Consider the following 22191-nt stretch of genomic DNA (forward strand, 5'->3'; position numbering starts at 1 on the left):
AAAGTCTGTGCTAATAGGTATAAAAAGAAATACAGTTAAGGGAAGTTTAATTTATGCAGGTATACACATTTACAGATTCTAATGAACATTAGCCAACAACCAAAGTTCTTAGTCATCATTTTTAGTTTAAAATGTACTAGACCATTATATAACAAATATATAGGGCACTGTCAATAGTTAAATTGGAAGAATTGCTACACCAGAGATAAGTCTTTGTGGAGAATTGATAGAACTGATTAGACTGTTGAAAATAATAGTAAATTATCATACTGCCCTCTTTTGGTAGCTATTTGTAATTCATTTTACATTCACTCCCATTAAAGATGTTAATGTACAAATTCATGCACTAACTAAACCAATTTTGTTGATTTAAAATTTTTTTCATTGAAGTATAGTTGATTCACAGTCAATGCTTTGTTTCAGGTATACAGCAAAGTGATTCAGCTATGTATATATACTTTTTCAAATTCTTTATAGGTTATCCTATTGAATATTGTTCCCTGTGTTACACAGTAGGTCCTTGTTGTTTATCTACAAACTAAACTAACTTTAAATCACCTTTTCCATCAACAGAACATGCTTACAATTCCAGTTTGCTGTCACCATCTGGTAAGATTGTTATTTTTTGACTTTGGGGGCATTTCAGGAATAAAGTTCTCCATGCAGTGTCAGACCCAGCAAAATTGTTTTCTTGCATGAAGCTTAATTCAATTCTGTCATTAAACTTACACCTGAGAAATCAATAGCAAAAGACAACAGGACAGGCATACCTATCCCCCCACATTGTTAAACAGCTGGAGACTAAATTGTGGATTTTCATCATGGTAGCTACTAATGTTCTTCAGTGTTCTTTTTAGTATTCTAGTTCATAAGTGTCCTGAAGAGTATCAAGAACATAAACATGCTGAATGTTCCTATAAAGTGTTGAAATGTTCTCTTAAATATACTTCGTTAGCACCACACTAAATGAATATCTTTCAAAAGGCTTAGGACTCATGAGAATGGGAAGGCAAATGAGTTAAAAAGTTTATAACTGGGACCCATCTTGGCAGGAACCAGGAACAGAACCCACATTTGAGACTGCTGGCTGTAATGGGACCTCAGGGATAAAGTGGTACTACTATCCCTTAGTTAATGACACAGTGATGCCTGTAACAGTTGAGTAACTTATTTAATTTCACACAGCCTTTTGCCTCAAGAGGCAGCAGGTAGCTTCTCTGACTCCTCCTCCTGTATTTCTCTCTTTGTGCAACGTATGTATAACAATCTTTTGTTACAGAACAATCTTTTTTTTTTTTGTATAAGGAGTGAGTCAACTCATGTTCTGTCCTTAGTTGCATGAAAATGAGTTTCTACTGTTATTAATTCATTCACTTAAATAAAATTAGTAATCATTGTTACTGCTCATGCACATACTACATGCCTAGGAGTCTTCCGACATCTCATTCTACTTCCAGTCTTACAGTATAGGGATCATTATATTCATGTTCTACATGAGGAAACTGATGGTCAGACAGGATGAAACTTGCTCATTCTCTGGAGCCACACTACTTGGGTTTGAATTTGGCCACTACCCTCCCATCTCCATTGCTAGCTGTGTGACTTTGGACAAGTTCCTTCACCTTACTGTGCATCAGTTTCTTCATCTATAAATTGGGGAGAATAACAGTACTTACTTCATAGGGAAGTTGTGAAAATGAAATGAGATAACACATTTGCCTGGCACAGAGTAAACCCTCAGCAAGTAATAATGATTGTTATTATTAAGTCATCAGGCAAAGATTCAGACCCAGGACGGCATGTTATTATTAAGTCATCAGGCAAAGATTCAGACCCAGGACGGCAAATCTCCAAAGCCCAAGCTCTTTTTACTAAGCTAGTTTGCTCCTTCTTTGTTACACTTGTAGGATAAAATGAACCACTGTATTTTTCTTGTGCTGCATTAGTCTTCTTAGACTTAATCATAGTGATATCTTTGCAAAGCCCTGTTTGCATGGAATGAGGTCGGGGTTTGGAAATGTACATGGATGCTGGGCACAATCTTGGGGCCCAAGGGGGAGAGCCACCACACATCCAGGGATGGACAGACAGCTGTGCCTGCAGGCCTCTTTGGGTGGTGTCACCATTCAGAAAAATGAATAGTCATTCATTAAAAGCCAGCTTTGGCCAAATTACATTGTTCTGCCCCAAAAATAAAGGATTCTGTATTCACACTTTGAATGTTATTGCTCAAGAATTGCCTTGCTTCTCAAGAAATATACTTGGTAAGTTTTAAAAATGTAGTTAAATAAATAAATGAAAGAACTAAAAAAAAATGTAGTAAATGACAAAATTTGGAAGCAGTAATGTAGGACAGACAGGGTGTGTGTGTTTCAGCCAATGCATGAATGGTCTAAAACAGACAGGCCAGCCAAGTGCCTTGACACACCCAGATGTTGTCCTTACCAGCTGAATATCAGGCTCCCTACTGCAAAGCTTGTTTTAGTTGTAAACTGTTTATTTGTCTTGTATATATGGAGAGGTCAAATTATTGGATATTTTTAATATTTAAACATGCAAAGCGTGTGCAATAGACTGACCTCTTAGTGTAAGTGGAGTTATTCCACAGGAAATTTACAATCTGATTATTGATTGCCTTAATAGCAGCCGTATTTTAAAATAACTTACCAGGAAATTGTGTTAGGTAGTACAGTATTGAGTGATAGCAGTGTTGTTTTTTAAAATCCTAAATTCACTGTGAGTAGAGTTACCAGGTGTGATTATAAAACAGAGTAGAACCTATGTGTCAAATTATTAAAGTATAACATGTCTAGAACTGTCTGACTGAAAAAATTTGAAAATACTTTGTTGTGGTCCCTAAACTTATTTCCATAATATTCTGTAGGTCACAGCAGGCTTTGCAGTCATGAGTCTCATGTTGGCTGTGAAATGAAACAGTTATATTTATTTCATCTCCTAGGTCCTTTCTTTGTGATTTTTCTGATAAAATGTATACTCACTGAGTGATTATGGGACTTACAGGTTTAACTAGATATTGGTCTGATAGCATGTTGTCTACTTTTCGTGATTATATCTCAAAAGTTCTAACTCCTTAAAATTCAGTAAATAAATTTGTTTCAAAGTATTTATTGGAATTTTTTTTCTCCTGCAGCTGAATCATCTCTCGTTGATTTTGTCCCCTACTCCAATGGTACTCCAGGCAAGATTTTGAAAAAATTTAACCTAGATTTACCCCAACTTGTTAAGCTTTGATTTAATTATACCTTTTTCTTGTCTTTTTTCTTTGGGATAAAAGAGGTTGAAACTACAAGCCTAAATGGTAAGAAGTTTTCTAAAGCAAGTAAAAATTGAACCCTTAATATAATGAATGAATGTGTAATGAATGATGTTGAAAGTTTCCTTATTCAAATAACAAACACGAACACAAAAAATCCCCCAGACTCTCAACCCTGGAGAGCAACCTAGATTTTCTGGTTTATCGTGGAAGAAGAACAGTGTCTGCCACTCCCTATTCTCTGAAAGGAAAGAACTATCGATCACATTTTGAGAGCCTTCCTTACTTTCCAGAACCATGCCAACACACTGTACAGGACAGATTGTTTAAATGGGAAAAGCACATCCAGTGACTTTAATATGATTCAGCCTGGATTTAGAGGCACAGAGTGTTCAAAGACAGCCTTTTACAGAAGATTTTATCAATTTTTAAATAGTATCAAATACCAAAAAAAAAACAACCAACAACAATACTCTGGCTTCAGGAAAAGAGCAAAGAATTGGGCTGTATTCGAGGGAGGTGGGCAAGGCGGCACACTCTGTTCCCTTCCTCTGTGGGTAGACAGCTTCCATCTTACTGAAGTCAAAACCCAACACTTTTCACAATCTCTTAGTTAAAATGAAATCTCACCATGTGGTTAGTGGTTAAGGAGCTAAACAATTAGAGATGCAATGCATGCTGATCAAAACTGTCTTAAATTCACATTTGGTCCAGTGGAAAGGGCCAGACATTATCATTTTTATGTGCAATTACTTTTTTACAGTGAAAGAACATCTTTAAAATCACTTTGGCAGTAGTTTTTAGATCCCATTTTTGTGGGGTTTTTTAAAAGTGTGATAATATAATACATACCTTTTTTTCCCCCTTAAAGTTTCATCCAGAATAATAAATTCTAGAAGGATTTTCATTTAAAGAAATACCAATAGGGTAAATTTTAAGTAAAACAAGATCAAAATGAGATTACCTTAAAAGTTGGTTAAATACCATGTTCAAGATCTCCGAATTTAAATTAGAATTCCTTAAAGATTGCTTTATAAGAGGATACCATTAGGTACAAATGCATTAAGCATCTATAGGGCTATGTATTAAAGTTAGTACTAACTGTAGAAGGGATACTAACTGTATCCCTTAGGGACTTTCATTATGATAGAGAAAAAAGGGGACAAAATATTAAACAACATGAATGAGTTTATTTAAATCTAATAATTATAGGAGTGTTGCTGTGTTTTAGGCACATAACATGTGTTCAGGAAACACATTTTTAAATGAATGCTTCTCAGGCATTGTCTGTGGGAGTTGGGGAGTGATAGTGTGGTAAGGGGGTGGGCAGCAAATACATTTGCTAGTGCCAATTGGCTTTTGCAAAACTCTCTTAACTTCTCCAGGATTTGAGGGAAAGTGAAATGTTTAAGGAACCTATGAAGATGCATGTATTTGTTAATCATGCCAATAAATTGTGCTAATTTTTATTATTTTGTTTCAGATGCTACTTCAAGCGTGTTATCTACTTTGAACAAAACAGGTAATGTCAAATTATTTCTGAATATAATAACTTGTCTTCTGTGGCTTCTTGAGTTTCTCACTGTGTTCCTCTGGGTTAGTAAAAGTTATCTCCTTGCCCATTTCCTATGACTCCAACTGTTGACTTATTACTCATTTTACTTTGAGCTCAAACTGTATAGTTCTGGTGTCACCACACTTCTGAGCTTCCAAACTCTTACAGCAATAGCATTCTATTTAAAATAACATTTATTATTTTTCTGATTATAGTAGTAATTCATCTTAACTCATAAAAATGAGGAATATAGAAAAATGCAAAGAGGAAAATTATAATCATTTTTAATATTACTTTCCTAAGACTATTACTGATAATAATTTGGTATATTTCCATTCACTATCATATATATATATAGTATGTATATGTGTATAACAAAATTGTCATAGTTTACATAAATTTTTATATCTTGCCCTTTTGACTTCATACTAAGCTATAAGTATTTTCCAGCATCCATTACTACTTTTTTGCTTCAGTTGATTTTATTTATTTATTTTTGCCACTTCATTTACTTTTTTAATTGAAGGATAATTGCTTTATAGAATTTTGTGGTTTTCTGTCAAACATCAACAAGCATCAGCCATAGGTACACCCATGTCCCCTCCCTCTTGAACCTCCCTCCCATCTCCCTCTCCCCTTCACCCTTCTAGATTGTCACAGAGCCCCTGTTCATTCAGCATCCGTAACTATTAGTGACTTAATAATATTCCATCTTGTACTGTATATGAACATTAAATTTGTTTTTACTTTTCAAATTAAAATAAATTTATATTAAAAAATAAATAAAATCATAAAAACCTTGGGGAAAAAAAGAAAGAAATTGTTGCAGTGAACATCCTTGTGCCAATATCTTTGCATTCCTCCCTAATTTCTGTAGAATGCTCTTCAAGGATTAGACTTATTTAGATCAGCATTATGAATATTTTAAGGCCCTTGACACCTACTATGCAATTACCTTCTAGAAAAGTTGTACCCAACAACATTCCTTCCAGCAATGGATGAGAATGTCTTTGTAACTGTACCTTTGCCCAGAGCTGAGACTATATCATATTATTATATCTTCCTCTCAATTCCATAGGTTCCATTTTGCATTTTTTATTTGTAAGGCTAAAGAACTTTCTTCCCTAAAAGCACTTTCTTTTTTCACTAGAACCAGGAGTTCATTTCACAGTTGTGTTTTATTTACTCTGGAAAGCAATGTATTGGAACAAACCATATATTTAAAGGATTCTTAATGCAAAAGGCTGTCAGCCTTTATGATTACCACCAATCATTGCCCATGGCTCTTTCACATACTGAAACAGAAACTCGTCAATAACATATAGAAATGAGATTTCTGAAACTCAGAATGCCATCATCATTAAGTGCTCCTCCAAGATCTGACCTTGATGTTTTCTTCAGAACTTGCCACTAACCCTAGGAGACAGACCTTCTTAGCAAATCTGTGCCCTGAACACAGTCTCTTACATCATCCTTACAGTAAGGAATTATGAGCCTGATTCTCTCTTCACTGGAAACCAAGCCATGGGCTCTGTCCCCAGAGTGTGTTAGGAGGGTATTTCTAAGGTTTGCTTCCTCAGAGTATGTTAATATTTGCCTGTGAATCAAGACTTTGAACAGTTCTCTCCTGGTTCTGCTATGAGCTTATTGTATGACTGTAGTTGGATACTCTCTACTTCTCTGAGGATAATTTTATCTGCAGTAATATTACATTATTATTATATTAATGTCTTAAGAAAATAGCGGGATACTTCGTGATATTAGAGTATTATAGCAATATTTTCGATCTTGTGTTTACTGTTTACATTAATGTTCATTCTGAATTGCCCTCTCTTTAAAACCTATCACATGAAGATCCTTATAATGACTTAATTCTGCATATCTGATGTGTAAATCCACATTAATTTGTCTAGCAGCAGCACATGGAAACTGTGGTAGAATTATGCAAGCAGTGGGGTGTGTAACAGATGTGATCCAACTGGGGAAACAGCAGTCCAAATCCAGACCCACCCTCTGCCAATGATCTGAGTACGTAAAGCTCATTCATCCTGCTGCTGAGATGACCAATAGTGTCTTGAAGGTGTCAACAGTATGATTTTCTTAATAGTTCACTGAAATGATACTCATGGTAAATTGTTTTTAAAAAATAAGTAACAATTCTGCTCTAATGTTTAAATTGCTTCTTTGCAGAAAAAACTAAAATCACTATAGTAAAAACCTTCAATGCATCAGGTATGACTTATTATCAATATGTAGACTTTCTTTTTTTATACCTAAAGTTAAATAAATAGTGGTGGGTGTTTATATTTTCTTTTACCTTTTTCCTGTCTTTTAAAAATGAAATCTGTACATAATGAATAGATGTTTATGCACTGGGTACCTTAAATTGTACTAAGTGTTTGGAGTTATATAATAATGTACTGTGTTGTGTGCTGTGCTTAGCTGCTCAGTTGTGTCCAACTCTTTGCGACCCCATAGACTGTAGCCTGCCAGGCTCCTCTGTCCATGGAATTCTCCAAGCAAGAATACTGGAGTGGGTTGCCATGCCCTTCTCCAGGGGACCTTCCCAACCCAGGGATCGAACCCAGGTCTCCCGCATTGCAGGAGGATTCTTTACTGTCTGAGCCACCAGGGAATAAAAGTTATTATTATATAATAATAATTAGACACAATTCCCACTCTCTAGAATCTCCTAGTCTATGGGGAAAGACAAGAGAAACAAACATAACTATATGAACATATGAGCGAATAAAGGCAATGATTACACAAGTGTTTCCAACATGGTTAAAAGGCATGGGAGATAGGAGGACTGCTGCTAATGATTATCAGTGGTATGCAGTTTATGAGGGAAAGATTCTTAGAGGAGTGAACCTCAGAAATTATTTAAATCCAAAAAGGAATGTACTTTTAAGTACCTATTATAAGATTAAGGATTCATGATTTGCTTAACAAAGGCTTCCAATTGATCCAAAGCAGGGTTTGGCAAACTATGGCCTGTGGGCCAAATATGACCCACCATGTAAATACAGTTTTATTGGAACACCACCATGTGCATTTGTTTATATACATTGTCTATGGCTACTTTCCTGCCACAATGAATAGTAAAGTAGCTGCAACAGAGACAAAAAATATTTTAGACACACAAAGCCCCAAATATTTACTATTTAACCCATTACAGCCAAAGTTTTCTCACTCATGATTTAAATGCTGACCTGTGGCCATATCCTTGGGGGAAATTATGGATAACAGCCCTAGCAATTGGAAAGAAAATTCTCAGTATGCATGAACAGCAGAAGACATATATCACTGGAAATGAAGGTACTACTAAAAATTTAGAGAAACAGGAGAGATGATAGAATGAAAAGCTTAGTGAGCAATAGACCAATGGTTGTAAAGAACATATAAACCATTACAACCCACCATCCGTATATTCTATAGTATTTGCATAGTATATGTTTTCAATGAGTTATATCCATAAGTAAGTATATTTTAAATGAAATCTTTCTATTTTGGTGTGGGTAACATTGCTGGACCAGTATAGAAATCTACATGTCAGGTACCTTTCACCATCTAAATTGTTTGCTCACAGAATCAAAACCCTTAGCTGAAACATGATGCCTACACACCAAATGTCAACTAAATCATTCTGGCAGGAACCACATCACATGTACTAACTCAAAATATAATTTTAGTTTATATCCAAACTAGTTCTCTTGGGAAAGAATTAAGCACTCATAAAGTGCAGTAGAAATAAAATAGCAACCAGACATTGCATACATAATTTTGACCAAACCAGACCTAATAAGGACAGCAAAATATTTCTTAATATGACAACCTTTTCCCCTCAGCAGTCTGCTAATACACAATCAACATTTGTCCCTCACTTTTGTTATAGATTTTTGATAATTCGCCAAAAGGGTGAAATTAATGAAGGAAAGATTCTCAGTGGAGTAAATTTTGAGCTCTTTTGAAATCAAAGAAAAGATGTACCTCTCTTTTCACCAAAGGAGAAGGTATTTCTTAGGTTAATATTTGTGAAGTTTTTTGTTCTAACATGGCTTATTTCTCCTCCTACTCATCTCTGCCTCCTTTGTATGCCTATGTCATCTGTTGTACTGGCCATCACTCCATTTTGCCTTCACTATAACTTTTTATAACATCATGTGAAATGCCATGCTGGATGAAGCACAAGCTGGAATCGAGATTGCCAGGAGAAATATCAATAACCTCAGATATGCAGATGACACCACCCTTATGAAGTGAAGAACTAAAGAGCCTCTTGATGAAAGAGAAAGAGGAGAGTGAAAAAGCTGGCTTAAAACTTAACATTCAGAAAACTCAGATCATGGCATCCGGTCCATTCACTTCATGGCAAATAGATGGGGAAACAATGGAAACAGTGGCAGACTTCATTTTCTTGGGCTCCAAAATCACTGCAGATGGTGACTGCAGCCGTGAAATTAAAAGACACTTGCTCATTGGAAGAAAAGCTATGACCAACCTAGACAGCAACCTAAAAAGCAAAGACATTACTTTGCCAACAAAGATCCATCTAGTCAAAGCTATGTTTTTTCCGGAAGTCATGCATGGATGTGAGAGTTGGACTATAAAGAAAGCCAAGCTCCAAATAATTGATGTTTTTGAACTGTGGTATTGGAGAAGACTCTTGAGAGTCCGTTGAACTGCAAGGAGATCAAACCAGTCTGTCCTAAAGGAAATCAGTCCTGAATATTCATTGGAAAGACTGATGCTGAAACTGAAACTCCAGTACTTTGGCCCCCTGATGCGAAGAAGTGACTCACTGGAAAAGACCCTGATGCTGGGAAAGATTGAAGGCGGGAGGAGAAGGGGACAACAGAGGATGAGATGGTTGGATGGCATCACTGACTTGATGGACATGAGTTTGAGCAAGCTCCAAGAATTGGTGATGGACAGGGAGGCCTGGTGTGCTGCAGTCCATGGGGTTGCAAAGAGGCAAACACGACTGAGCAGCTGAACTTATCGCTTTTTATTTACTGGCCAGTATCCCTCACTAGATTGTAAGCTCCTTGAGGGCAGGGTCTGTATCTGGAACGTCCCAAAGCCTATAGAAGGTGGGAGATGTTCAGCCAATATTTTTTGACTTTTACAGGTTTTGCCCCTGTGAAAAGATATTACACATTGATGTTATTTAATACATATGTTTACATAAGGAGCTAAGACCAGCATTAGAGTGTTCATGGACTCTCAGGAAAGGAAAGAGGATCTATGAGTAAGGAAGGGCTACTTCATTTAAAGTCTCTATACTCAGTTGTATTCATGCTGTTCCTTCTTTATTGGGCAGAAAAGGGATTAATTGGGAATGGGACAAAGAAATTTTCGGGAGGAGTAGGGGATCGGATACTGACACACTAAAGAATGGTGTGAGTCCACTTCCATAGCTTAACTACTAAGAAATGAAAACTCATTCCTTTAGTTTTTGTGGAGTTAATCATAGCCAGTTATATCCAACATATAGTATTTTGGGTACATGTTCAATGCCTGAATTTGTGAATTCTCTTAATGTTGTATTTAAGTGCAGGTGTTAACATGTTTAACCCGCTGGGTTGTGTTTTCTTTGCAGGTGTCAAACCCCAGAGAAATATCTGCAATTTGTCATCTATTTGCAATAACTCAGGTTAGTTCTTGTGTACATTACACATGACCAAATAAATTAGCTCCACAGAGAAACGGTTTGTTTTCCAGCTGTTAAGTATATGATGTGGGACCCTCTGATTTATCTCTTTTCATCACACCTGGCTACCCAGAGTCTCAAATGAAAACCAAAGCAAATTTTAGATATGATTGAAAGTGAGATAATGGGTTAACTCCTTTAATATGAGAACATGAAACTCTGCAGCAAATATTTTTCACCATAGCTAATATCCTTAGAGTTAATTCATGAACATAATTAATAATGGATTTAATTATTGAAAGCCATTTCTTGTATATAAAGTCCTCAAGCTTTTCTATAGGACCTTCAGTATTATAACTTAGAAACAGGATGTTGTCTTTTGCTAAAAATAAAACAAACTGCTTTACTAGAATGTTGAAAATCTCACATACACCTCGTTTAATTGGACGCTAATTGCAGGAGTGCCCATAGTGTATTTTGCCATCACTAAGACTGTCCACTGTTTTTAAAAATTAAAATGGAAACCTCTTGAGAACATGCTATTTTTGAAATGGGAATATTTTCCCTTCTGCCATGGGCCAGAAGGAGTGAAGCAACCACTTTTCTCACGTTGGTTTGGCTCTCTGGCCTCCCTTCCTTATTAAAATCAATGAAAGCAGATGTGAAAAACAGAAAAACATGGTGTGACAGGTCAGAACTGGATCACGGGAAGAGAGAAGAGGAAGGTAACAGAGTATTTTATAATGTTAAAAGTTTTAGTGTGGCTCCAATGATATAAAAAAGCCAATAATTATGGGAATACTTTCATTTTATTCTGTTCCTTTTAACAGTTTAATACTTTGTTTGAAAAACATAGGAAACAATTTCAAGTAACATACGTTAAGGTTGGACAGTTGAGAAAACAAGCAAACTTTCCATTGAAAAAATGTTCCACAAACACTTTCTATTTGTGTGAATGTAAAGTTTACTTACGTGAGCTTTCTGCTAGTAGTATTCTCCAAGTTGAATATAGCAGGAAAATATTAGCTGACTTTGATTAAAGAAAAAAGAACGTTTTGGATACATTTCACTTCCATATATTGTGTAACTCTCTTCTCTCCTCACCTCCCGCCCCTTGTACCCCTCTCTTCACTGGATACTCCATAATTTCATTATTTTCATGCTTCATTTATGTTTTGGACTGGTGACTAATGTCTAGCTTAATGTTATGTCTACATGATGTTTGATAACTGTTTCAAAGTTGAACATTTAGTTAAAAAAAAAAAATCCTGGTCATCTTGAATAACAGATGCCGGGAAGCTAGTTGGAGTAATGTTTTCCCCAGTTAAGCTACTGAATTGACCATTTGTTTTAGTGTCTGGTGAAAACAACCTTTTCAGGGGAGCAACTCTTTTGGCACCAGAAATTCCACAATATCCTGCCAGAAACCTTCACTTCTTACAGATTCCAATCTGGATTTATTAAGGGAAATGGAGGCTGGTGAGAAAACTGGGATCTGACCAGGTAGAGTCAGGCTGAGGGTCAAAAGGTAGTGGCTTCCTGGCTGCTCTGCTACCATTGTATGCCCAGCACATTCATGAAACTGAACATGTGCTCAATGAGACCGAAGGATGAACTTGGAGAATGGAGAGGCAAGGGAGAAAAATTGTGTGTCAGCACACATATAGTTGCTAAATAAGTTTTTAAAAGCTAAGATTTTAGCAAAAATGGACAAGCAGTTCTATGCATTTATAAATTATCTTTGGGCTTCCCTGGTGGCTCAGTGGTGAAGAATCAGCCTGCCAATGCAGGAGATGTGAGTTTGATCCCTGGGTCAGGAAGATCCCCTGAAGAAGGAAATGGCAACTTGCTCCAGTATTCTTGCCTGGGAAATCCCGTGGACAGAGGAGTCTGGTGGGCTGCAGTCCATGGGGGTCACAAAAGTCAGACACAACTGAGCAACTAAACAACAGCAACTGATTATCTTTGCTTTTAATAATTATGTAGAGTATTGATTTAAATTTCAGTATCAATATGCAGAATTTGGGGTTCTCAGTAGAAAGGTGGCTGGAAAAGGTAAATCATGTTCGCTGGTCTAATGGCATTGTCAGCCATTTTAAGTGGAAGTGGACTGCTGGGTCCTTGGCTATGGGAATCAGTTGTATTTTGGAGTGCAATGAAAGATGAGATTGGGAGGCCTTCCACCCTCTAGCTCAGGAGTTGGCAAACTACTGCACATAGTTCAAATAATAGCCTGTCACATGTTTTTGTAAATAAAGTTTCGTTGGAACCCAGCCATGCCATTCATTTATATACTGACTGGCTGCTCTTACACTATAACCACAAAGTTGTATAGTTTGAACAGAGAACATATAGCCCACAAAAACTTCAAATATTTATTTTCTGATCTCTTACAGAAAAGTTGGTTGAGCCCTGCTCTAGTTTATACGATATCCTTGCCTTTCTGCTCAGGAGGCCAGTTTTTTGTCTCTAGATTATGAAGTGCACACAGTGTACTTCTGTTAAGGAGTCTCTGTTTTATTAGTTTCCACATGGAGCCAAAGCCCCTCTGAGTATACCCTGCAGGAAATGCTTTGAGTTCTGAAATTGAGTTCAGTATTTCTCAAAGCAGGTGTTTACAAAACAGAGTTTTCTGGCTTTTCTGGGATGAAAGTCACAAGTTGTTCAACTGAAGAAAGGATTTGCTCTGCATTCTATTCAGGTTTCAAAGCAAAATCTCAACTGTGTTCCTAGAAAAGACAGTGCATTTGGTAACTGCATTTTAAAACAACAACAAAAACTGCAAATGGCAAGGAATAAATAGACTTCCATAAGGTAGCTTAACTGCTGAGAAATACTTTTTCTCTCCCTTCCCTGTGTCCTATAACTGCAACTATAACAGCTTAAAAAGATTTTCAGCATTAGAGCCACAGTTCCCCTAGTTAACATCTTGACAGAAAACAGTCTTGATGAGAAACAGGTAGGGATAAAATTTCTTGACAAGCAGATAAGCTTTTTCTTTTTCTGCATTGCCACATAAAATGTAGAGTTGATATTTTCTGAAAATTGTACTGATTGGTAATCATTGAATAACTTTCTGACAGAAAAGAGAGTAAATGTGAATAACAAAGACTTCGTTATAAAGTAATATGATGATCTTTTCCTGTGTCATATTAATCCTCAAACTCTTAAGGATGCAAGTCTCAGATTTCTTTTTGAAATTTTATTTTTAGCCTTTTTTAGAGGTGAGATCATGTTTCAATATGACGAAGAAAGCAATATTACCCAGGTAGGTTTTAAAGATTTTTTAATTGCAATTTAAAAATTGAATTCTCAGATATTCAAAGATTTAAGGTTCAAATTATTTATAATATTTTGCATATTTACTTTTATGACCAAATTTAAATAAAGTATGTGTTGTTGAAACACTAGCTTTGTCAAGAGAGCTTGATTTCATGATAATCATGGAGTTTTGTTAAAAATTATGTTTTAGTTTTCACTGGGTTTGCTGCTGAATATGAGTGTTTATATGATATAGTTCTATTGCCAGTCAGAATTTTAAATTATATTAGAAACTCCTAGCAATAGGAAATACCTTGATTCTAAAAATAGTCTCAATCTGATCCTGTTCACTCCCATCTGGGACTCAGACAAGTAGTATCAGCCTTCCCATAACCTAGATTGGTTCAGAAAGTGAAAAGTGAAAGTATTAGTCACTCAGTCCTGTCTGACTCTGTGGGATCCCATGAAGGGTAGCCCCCCAGGATCCTCTGTCCATGGAACTTCTCAGGCAAGAATACTGGAGTGGACTGCCATTTCCTCTCCAAGAGATCTTCCCCACCCAGGGATTGAACCTGTGTCTCCTACACTGCAGGAAGATTCATTACCATCTGAACCACCTGGTTCAGAAGCCCAGATTGGTTCAGAAGATCCCAGCCAAATATGGTTTGTTAATTCCATGAATATTTCCTGAGCACCTACTATGTGCCAGGCAATGAGCTAGGTGCTAGAAATGCAGTGATGGTTGTTACCAAGTATCCCTTTTTACATTCACACAGAGAGCTTTAATAGTATTCTTTTGGGGGGAATTCTTGAAATAACAAAAGATAGAAATTAGCACGTCAGACTTGCTGATTCAGAATATTTTTTAAAGAAAACATAAAAACAAAGACTGACTCAGCCAATATGTATTCACTCTTTTGCTAGACAATATTCCATGTAGTTAGGAATCACAGTCTTTGGGGTGTAGGTCTTTAGGTGCCCAACAAAACTAAAGAACAACTTCTTGTTAGAAAGTGTTATAAAACAAAACAATGATTGCTATATTCTTAACGATGTTGTGCTTCTAACAGAATCAAGTTATGGCTAATGGCACGGTAACTGGAATCCTGTCTCTAAGGGAATTGAAGTGAGTAATCTTGCAGTTTGATTTAAAACCTAAGACATCAACTCTGGAAAGATACTTGTTGAGCTATCTTTACTTTTGGAAACCAAGAATAGGATAGAGACAGACCCAGAGATATGAAGAATTGGTCCTTGAGTTCTTCACAAACTAACCATAGTAACCTGTTATCAACTAATATCCCCATGAGGATGTTCTCTTTGATGCTACTGAATTATGTAAGATCTTCACTAAACCAGATTTCGTTTTGCCCACTGTGCAACAAGCTAAAAAACTGAGAAGCCAAGACTTACAGCAAAGAGAGGGCTTTTTCCTAACGTAGCCACATGAGGAGAACAAGTCTCAGATCTACCTCTCCAAAGGCCAGCAACTTGGGGCATTTATGGAGTAAAAAGTAAAGTGGCAGGGCGGTCTGAGGTTGTGGAGTGTGGGGACCATGGCTGGAGAGTGCTGGAGGGTGGAGGAGGGTGTCAGTTGGAGAGAAGGAGGAAAAATCAGAGACAGAGGGCCCCCAGGGTGAGTGACTAGCCAGTCTCAGAAGTTTTGCCTTGGGCCAGCACTTCCTCTGGCCCTTTGCCAGAGGCAGCTGCCTGGGAGTTGCAGTAGCCTAATAAGTAATAAGATTGTTTAACCATAATTTATATCTTGCCATTGGCTGGAACCAATACAGCGTCTTTCTGGTTTGTTTCCCTTGTCATATTAATTAATTTTACCCACATAGGAATCTCGTACTGTACCCAGTATTTCTTCAAAGTGAACACTGCAAGCAATAAATACCATATGCTTCATGTAATTGCTAAAATTCTAACTTGTTTTGAACTTAACATCATCAATGATCGCCTTCATGTCAATTTCTCATTTTATTAGCAGACAATCAGAACTCAACAAAACTCTGGAAACCTTAAGTGAGGTAATCATAGTACATCCTGTACTTGTTTATAATTATTGTTATTATTTGGGGGAGAGCCTGGAGTTCTGTATTCCTGAGGAGATAGGTCTTCAAATTACCCCCAAATCTGCTGTGTAAAAGAATGAATGGGCAAGTTATATTGCTCCAAAAATCAAAACTAGGCTCAATGGATGGATGTTACACAGGGATAGATTTTCCTTTAAGTAAAACCAAGTTTCTTAAACCGGGGCTTCAGGAGAATGTGCTCCCTTGTGTGGTAGAGAGTTTCCTGACACTAGAGGTATCCAAGTAGAGCCTGAATAGCTTTGATCATATGTCATTAATCTGGTAGGAATGAGAATTAGATCATTCCTAGGAGTTGTTGTCGTTCTAAGATTCTGTGATGCTGTGATAAATCCTGGGTCATCTTGCCTGATATTTTCAATTATCAAACTAACATTAATACATTTTTTCTTTTGTTTCAGACTTATTTTACAGAGTGTGATGCAGCAGAGTCCCAAAGGTCAGTCATTTTTCATACCTTTTTTATTAAAGATCATTATTTCTCTACTCATGAGAAATAAAGTATGAGGAGTCTTAGGGTACAAATTCAAAGGTATTCCTCTAGAATAAATACACATTAGTGATAGTTTGGATATATAATTTTTTATTTTTCCAAACACATATCACAGTGATATCCATCTTCTCATTTCTTTATGAAGCTCAGAGGGGTGTGGGAGGTGTTGAACCATTTACCTCTGGTTCTATGAAGCTGAGGCTCATCACTGCCCTTAGCCCCACAGGCCACCAATAGGACCAACAAATGGCTCCCAGTGGTCTAGTCAGGGTGAAGGCCACACAGAGAAGAAGGAACATAATATGGAGCTTGGTGAGGGACTTCCCTGGTGGTCCAATAGCTAAGTCTATGTGTTCCCAATGCAGGGGGCCTGGGTTCAATCCCTGGTCAGGGAACTATTAGATCCCTGGGAATCTAATTAGTCAGAACTAATAGATCCGACGTGCCGCAGCCAAGAGTTTGCATGCTGCCGCTAAAGATCCCACGTGCCACAATGAAGATCGAAGATTCTGAATGCCACAACTAAGACTCAGCACAGCCACATAAATAAATAAAAATATATATTTAAAAAAAGAGACACTCATTTCAATTTTGAAAAAATTATGGAGCTTGGGGAAAGGAGAGAGGAGGAAGGAAAAGATCGGAAAGAATAAGAAATTAAAAAGTTCGTGCAAGGTTGAATCACAGATTGCCTGACAGCTATTTGAGGTTGCACATCATTTGAAATGTTGTTCACTGGCTGTCCTAGCTGCATAAGCCAACAAGAACAGCTTTTAGGTCAGTAGTCTGACCACCTGAATCTTGAGCATTCCATTCTAGTAAAAGTCCTAGAAAATAACAGTTTCTGCTCATCTAATGATTCACTGGTACAAATAATGACAAGTTTCCCATGAAGCTGTAGATTGGATCCCTACCCACCATATGTATTTAGTTATTTCACTTCTCATTATTTGCAACATTAATATTTTGTTCGGCATGCTGCAGTTCATGGGGTCGCAAAGAGTCAGACACAACTGAGTGACTGAACTGAACTAAAACCAAGACAAAAGTGAAAAAAGAAACAGAATGTCTTAAATTCCTAGTTATCTGATGACCTAAATGGAACTGCCAGAGTGGTTTTGGATTTAAGAGACCTTGATATTTGTCTAGGCTGGGATGTCAAAGGGCTCTCATGTTGAAAACCCATTGGCCTCCAGAAACCAGGCAAGCCGCCACCGCTCAGACTGTAGGTGTCAGGATACTTGTCTTCGTAACCAGGTTTCCACCCCCACATGTTCATTATGCAGGTAGGCAAAACGAATCAGCAGCTGTGTATGGTCAGAGGGTCTCTGGTTTGCATTCTCTGTGAATGTAAACCTCTCTAAATGCTCTGTCATAGGAAATCTTTGGGGTAAAGTTCCACCCATGGTAGGTGGGTGTTTACAAGCTTATTGGGGTGACATTGCAAGTTAACAGTGTCAGTGTCCCCTTTCCCCACTGTTTGAAAAAGAGCTACAAATATGTAGGTAGGTTTCCAGTTGAGTAATGCTCTGGTTATATATATTTCTCTTTACAGCACAGTAAATTGTACATTCACCATAAAATTGAATAAGACAATGAACATATGTGCTGTGATGGTTGCTTTCCAAACAGTAAAGATTCGACCCATGGGTAAGTTGTCGCTATCTTTATGGCCGTGTTCATTTTCAAATGACTTTGATGTAATCTTTTTCAAATCGAAAATATAATGAATAAATTTACATATGTTACAACTTTCTGTTTTGAGTCTTTTGTCGTTGGGCAGTTGTTAGGGATCTCTAAAAGGTGCTTTTTCCTGCTTTCTCAGTAAAGTCTCAGTATACTGTTTTGGAAATCAGAATAAAACAACCCTATTGAGATAGAGAATTCTATTTGGGGTGCTCGATCGATTGCTGCTGGGATATATTTACTTCGGAATTTCTCTTAGGAGTTGCTGAAGAGCAATTGATACTGCATACAACCCCATATTATTCATTCAATAAATATTTTAAGCACTTATTATTTATATATAATTGTCAATATAATGGAATCCAATTTATTTTATCATCTGTTTCAGACTTAAGTTCTTTAAAATGCCATCAGTGTGAGCATCATAATACTTGAAGGATCTGAGCTTCTCCCTTGCCTTGTTCTTGACCTTGCATTTTCATACTTTTCCTTTTGTCTCCTCCAGAACAGTGCTGCTGTTCTGCCAGGACCCCCTGCCCTTCCTCCCTGGAGGAGGTAAAGAAACTGCAGTGGTATGTAGCAAATATGCTAATCCTTTTCCTAATAATAATAATAATAATTTAATCACCATGCTGGCTAAGGAATTTTGAAATTTTGATGGTGAAGAAGGGTTTTCAATTTTAGGAAAAAAAGCAATTTTCTTTTGTATGAAGTTTCTGTTGCCTGAAATCAGTGATTTGCAATCTTGGTTGCACATTAGAATCACCTGAGGAGTGTTAAAAATATTCTGCCTTCCCAGCCTCACCACCTGAATGTGTCCTCATATTTAAAAGTTTTTCCAGTGTGGTATAGGAAGAATAGTATCTTAATGTTATTTGTACTTATCTTATTAAAACTGTTTGGACATTTCTTTCATATATTTGGGGCCGTTTTTGTATCATTTCTGTGAATTGTGTGTTCATGTATTTTTCCCATTAGATATTTAATCAGTTTTTAAGAGAACTGTATATATTGTGGATAATAGACCTTTGTCTGTGGTATACGTTGCAAATATTTTCTCCCAGTTTGTCAGTTATCTTCTGACTTTGTTTATGAAGTTTTTGTTATGCAAATAAAAATTTTAAATGTACCTAAATTTTATCAATCTTTTATTTTATTGCTTGTGGATTTAGAGGCATTATTTGTAGCCTTTCCCTACACCTAGATATAGAGGAATTCATCTTTGTGTTTTTCTAGTACTTATATGATTTTTGTCTACATTAGATCCACTTGGAATTTATTCTTATTTGGTGGGAGGCATGGGAGTAATTTAATCTTTTCCAAATGTCTATCCAGTGGTCCCAGCACCATTTATTAAAAAGTCCACCCTTTCCTCAGTGATCTGAGATGTCACCTTTGTCATATGCTAAAGTTTGGTAGCTATTTGGATTAAACTACAGATGTTAGATGTTAACATTGGGGGAAGCTGGGTGAGGAGTGTATGAATCTCTGTGTTATTTTTGCAGTGTTTCTGTAAGCCTACAATTAGTTCAAATTAAAAATGTTTCAAAATTTTGATTTCTAGTCTCCACCCTCAGTAATTCTGGTTAAATGAGTCTGGGGCATAGCCTAGGGATTAAGAGTTTTAAAAAACTTTCCTGGTGGTTCTAATGGGCAACTGAAGTTGCAAATCACTACCTTAACCTCTGCCTCAGTGAAGGTAAGCAGGGAGATGGATTCTTCAAAATAGTAGATGATCCCAAAAGTCATGGATGGTGTGATCAAAAGTGTATGAAAATATACATGGAAAAACCCAGGAATTGAATGAATGAAAATGCTCACAAGAGTTCCCAGTGATTGGCCTGCCTGCTGGATGGTCATTTTCTTGTTTACTTTTTTTTTCTTTGCAGCATTTTGTATACTTTTCTACAGATAAAAATTGTATTTTTTAAAAAAGGACATGAATTTTTTAATATGAAACTTCTCATATGGGAATAAAAGGCTAAGTGTAGCCTGTCTGCCCTTTGTGGACCAAATTTCTGGGATATATTGAAACATTAGGCACCTAGGAGTAGCTGAAGAACTTTAGTTAAGGACATGTAGCATTTTATGTAATAAAGGTAAAGAGTACTTGAGTTTTAAGCTTAATATACCCCCATCAAGGTGGAGGGTTGAACCCCACTTGGGAGATGGAATTTCTGAAAGCATCAGGATCCAATGAGGAGACTTTACTGTCACCTCAGGACCAACTAAATCAGACACTGAGGAGAAGGCCACAGAAATCTCTAATTTTTAAAAGGTCCTCTGGGTAATTCTCAGGCACAGCCAAGATTGGGAACCACTGGGCTAAAGTAACATTAAGGGTGTAGCTGATGTATAAGCTGGGACCACCCCTTTGGCCCCAGCTTGATTCATTTTTTTCATTCAGCAACATTTCTTCATCAGGTACTGTATGCTAGTTAGTACTTTGGCAGGCTATGCAGTATAAAATTGATTCTGGCAGATTTCTGTGCTCATCAATTTCACACAAAATTGTGTATTGTTAATTCCAACTCAAGATTTTCTTGAAACAAAATTCAGTAAGTTGAAGCAAAAAATGGCTGTGTGATTTACCTTTGCCAGTGTCACCAATGCATGTGAATGACCTAAATTTGAAGTTTCTTGGAAAGGAAATGCTTATTTGTGAACCACCAAGACCAGTATGAGAATTTCCTGAAATTAAAAACTCTACTGTACAAATCAATAATAATTATTTTTACATATTTTTCTATTGATCAATATGCAGAAGATTGTAATTGTAATTAACAGAATTATGTACTTTGTAAAAAGTGTAAGAAAAAATTGAAGAACATTTTATTGTTACTGACTAATTTAGAGCTGCTTTTCAGTTTACTCCTTACCCCTTTGAGCTCAGTGTTAATACTGAGTTGACACAAGAGTTAGTGAGTTAGTGTATCTATTATGGATGGACACACATAGTTTTGAAATGGGTATGCTTTAGTTTCTAAGTCAAATCAGTTGTCTTAAAAATGATGAGCCAGTTTTGTCAGTGTGGATTTGAATATTACAAGAAAATTACATTTTGGTATTTGATTCTAATTTTAGAAAAATGTTAAGTTTGTTTGAAACAGTTTGGGCCTGTGATTCCATTTTTTTTTTAAGAATAAATTTTGTGAAATCTAAAAAGACTCCTAGTATATGGAAACCACCAGTTTGGTTGCAGGGCATTCAACAGCTCCCTTCCCAAGAAGTACCTGGCAGTGGTACATGCTCTTCTCAACTGACTGAAAAGTGATGACGTGTAGAATCAGGGAGTAGCAGTGAACAAGTGAAGCAGAACTGTGAATTCAAAAAAGAGCATCCCTCCTGGCTAATTCCTCTCCTGGGGAGAAGGTGGTGGAAGTGGGCAGGGGCAGGAGACCATTGGCAGGTACACAGAGGATCTGCAAATGCAAGTCCACAACGGAGCCGTGTTGCCTTGGTGGTGTCACATGGTTGCCACGAGAAGAGCTTAGCCTCTGTAGCTTGTTTGTGTCTCATATGCATCTCTCTGATTCTTGCCTTTAGTGACCTGCAGGATCCCGTTGAGTGTCTCGCTCGTCATCCACACGGCCCACCATTCTCTTCTTCCAGCAATGCCATCCCAGTTGCTCCTCCGGCCACCATTGTGTCCCAGATCTCTAGTGCCTTCTCTTTTGCTGAGCCTCTAGCTCATCCAGTTGTAACCCAGAGCCCTCACTCTCCAACAGGGGTGATTCCACTACCTTCTCCCCAGCCTTCAGCTCCCATAACTTCCAGCCCAGCCATTGATATGCCCCTGCCATCTGGAACTGTCTCTTCCCCTAAGCCTCCACCTGATCTTCCCCTCACCCTGTCCCCTGGGAAGTCGTCAGCCCCCTCTCCAACCACGTCTGCCCCTGTGAACGTCAACACGACCGGCATACCTCCTGACAAGACAGGTAAATATGACAAGCCACACTGCTCCCATGTTTTTGTCATTCGAGCCACCTGAAACCCAGCTGCCTGCCAAATTATGATGTCTGCAATGAGACCACATTAAGCCTTTCTTTTTGTGATGTCTGCTTGATTTTGAGAGCTTTCCTTTGGGCATTCGTAGAACACAGATACAGTTGAGATTGATTGTTTGGCCAAGATAAATAGCTCTGAGGCAAACACAGATCTCATTTTATCCAGATG

The 22191-nt window shown here is 37.3% G+C and overlaps 1 protein-coding gene across 10 annotated transcripts in view; it reads left to right on the forward strand.

The window, feature by feature from the left end:
- Positions 1 to 22191, forward strand: part of ADGRG2 (adhesion G protein-coupled receptor G2) — a 130087-nt gene that overhangs the window by 82088 nt on the left and 25808 nt on the right. For 7 of the 10 annotated variants that reach the window (XM_024988477.2, XM_024988476.2, XM_024988479.2 and 4 more), the window contains 13 exons: positions 574 to 609; positions 3152 to 3199; positions 3296 to 3319; positions 4758 to 4796; positions 7020 to 7061; positions 10432 to 10485; positions 13695 to 13750; positions 14814 to 14869; positions 15731 to 15773; positions 16238 to 16275; positions 17885 to 17979; positions 18521 to 18587; positions 21562 to 21953. In XM_024988477.2, the coding sequence (XP_024844245.1) occupies positions 574 to 609; positions 3152 to 3199; positions 3296 to 3319; positions 4758 to 4796; positions 7020 to 7061; positions 10432 to 10485; positions 13695 to 13750; positions 14814 to 14869; positions 15731 to 15773; positions 16238 to 16275; positions 17885 to 17979; positions 18521 to 18587; positions 21562 to 21953 (990 nt within the window). The remainder of the gene's footprint in view (positions 1 to 573; positions 610 to 3151; positions 3200 to 3295; positions 3320 to 4757; positions 4797 to 7019; positions 7062 to 10431; positions 10486 to 13694; positions 13751 to 14813; positions 14870 to 15730; positions 15774 to 16237; positions 16276 to 17884; positions 17980 to 18520; positions 18588 to 21561; positions 21954 to 22191) is intronic. The other 3 variants (XM_015461774.3, XM_024988483.2, XM_024988482.2) reach the window with 2 other exon arrangements.

Source organism: Bos taurus, chromosome X (assembly GCF_002263795.3).
Source record: "Bos taurus isolate L1 Dominette 01449 registration number 42190680 breed Hereford chromosome X, ARS-UCD2.0, whole genome shotgun sequence".
Classification (NCBI taxonomy): domain Eukaryota; kingdom Metazoa; phylum Chordata; class Mammalia; order Artiodactyla; family Bovidae; genus Bos; species Bos taurus.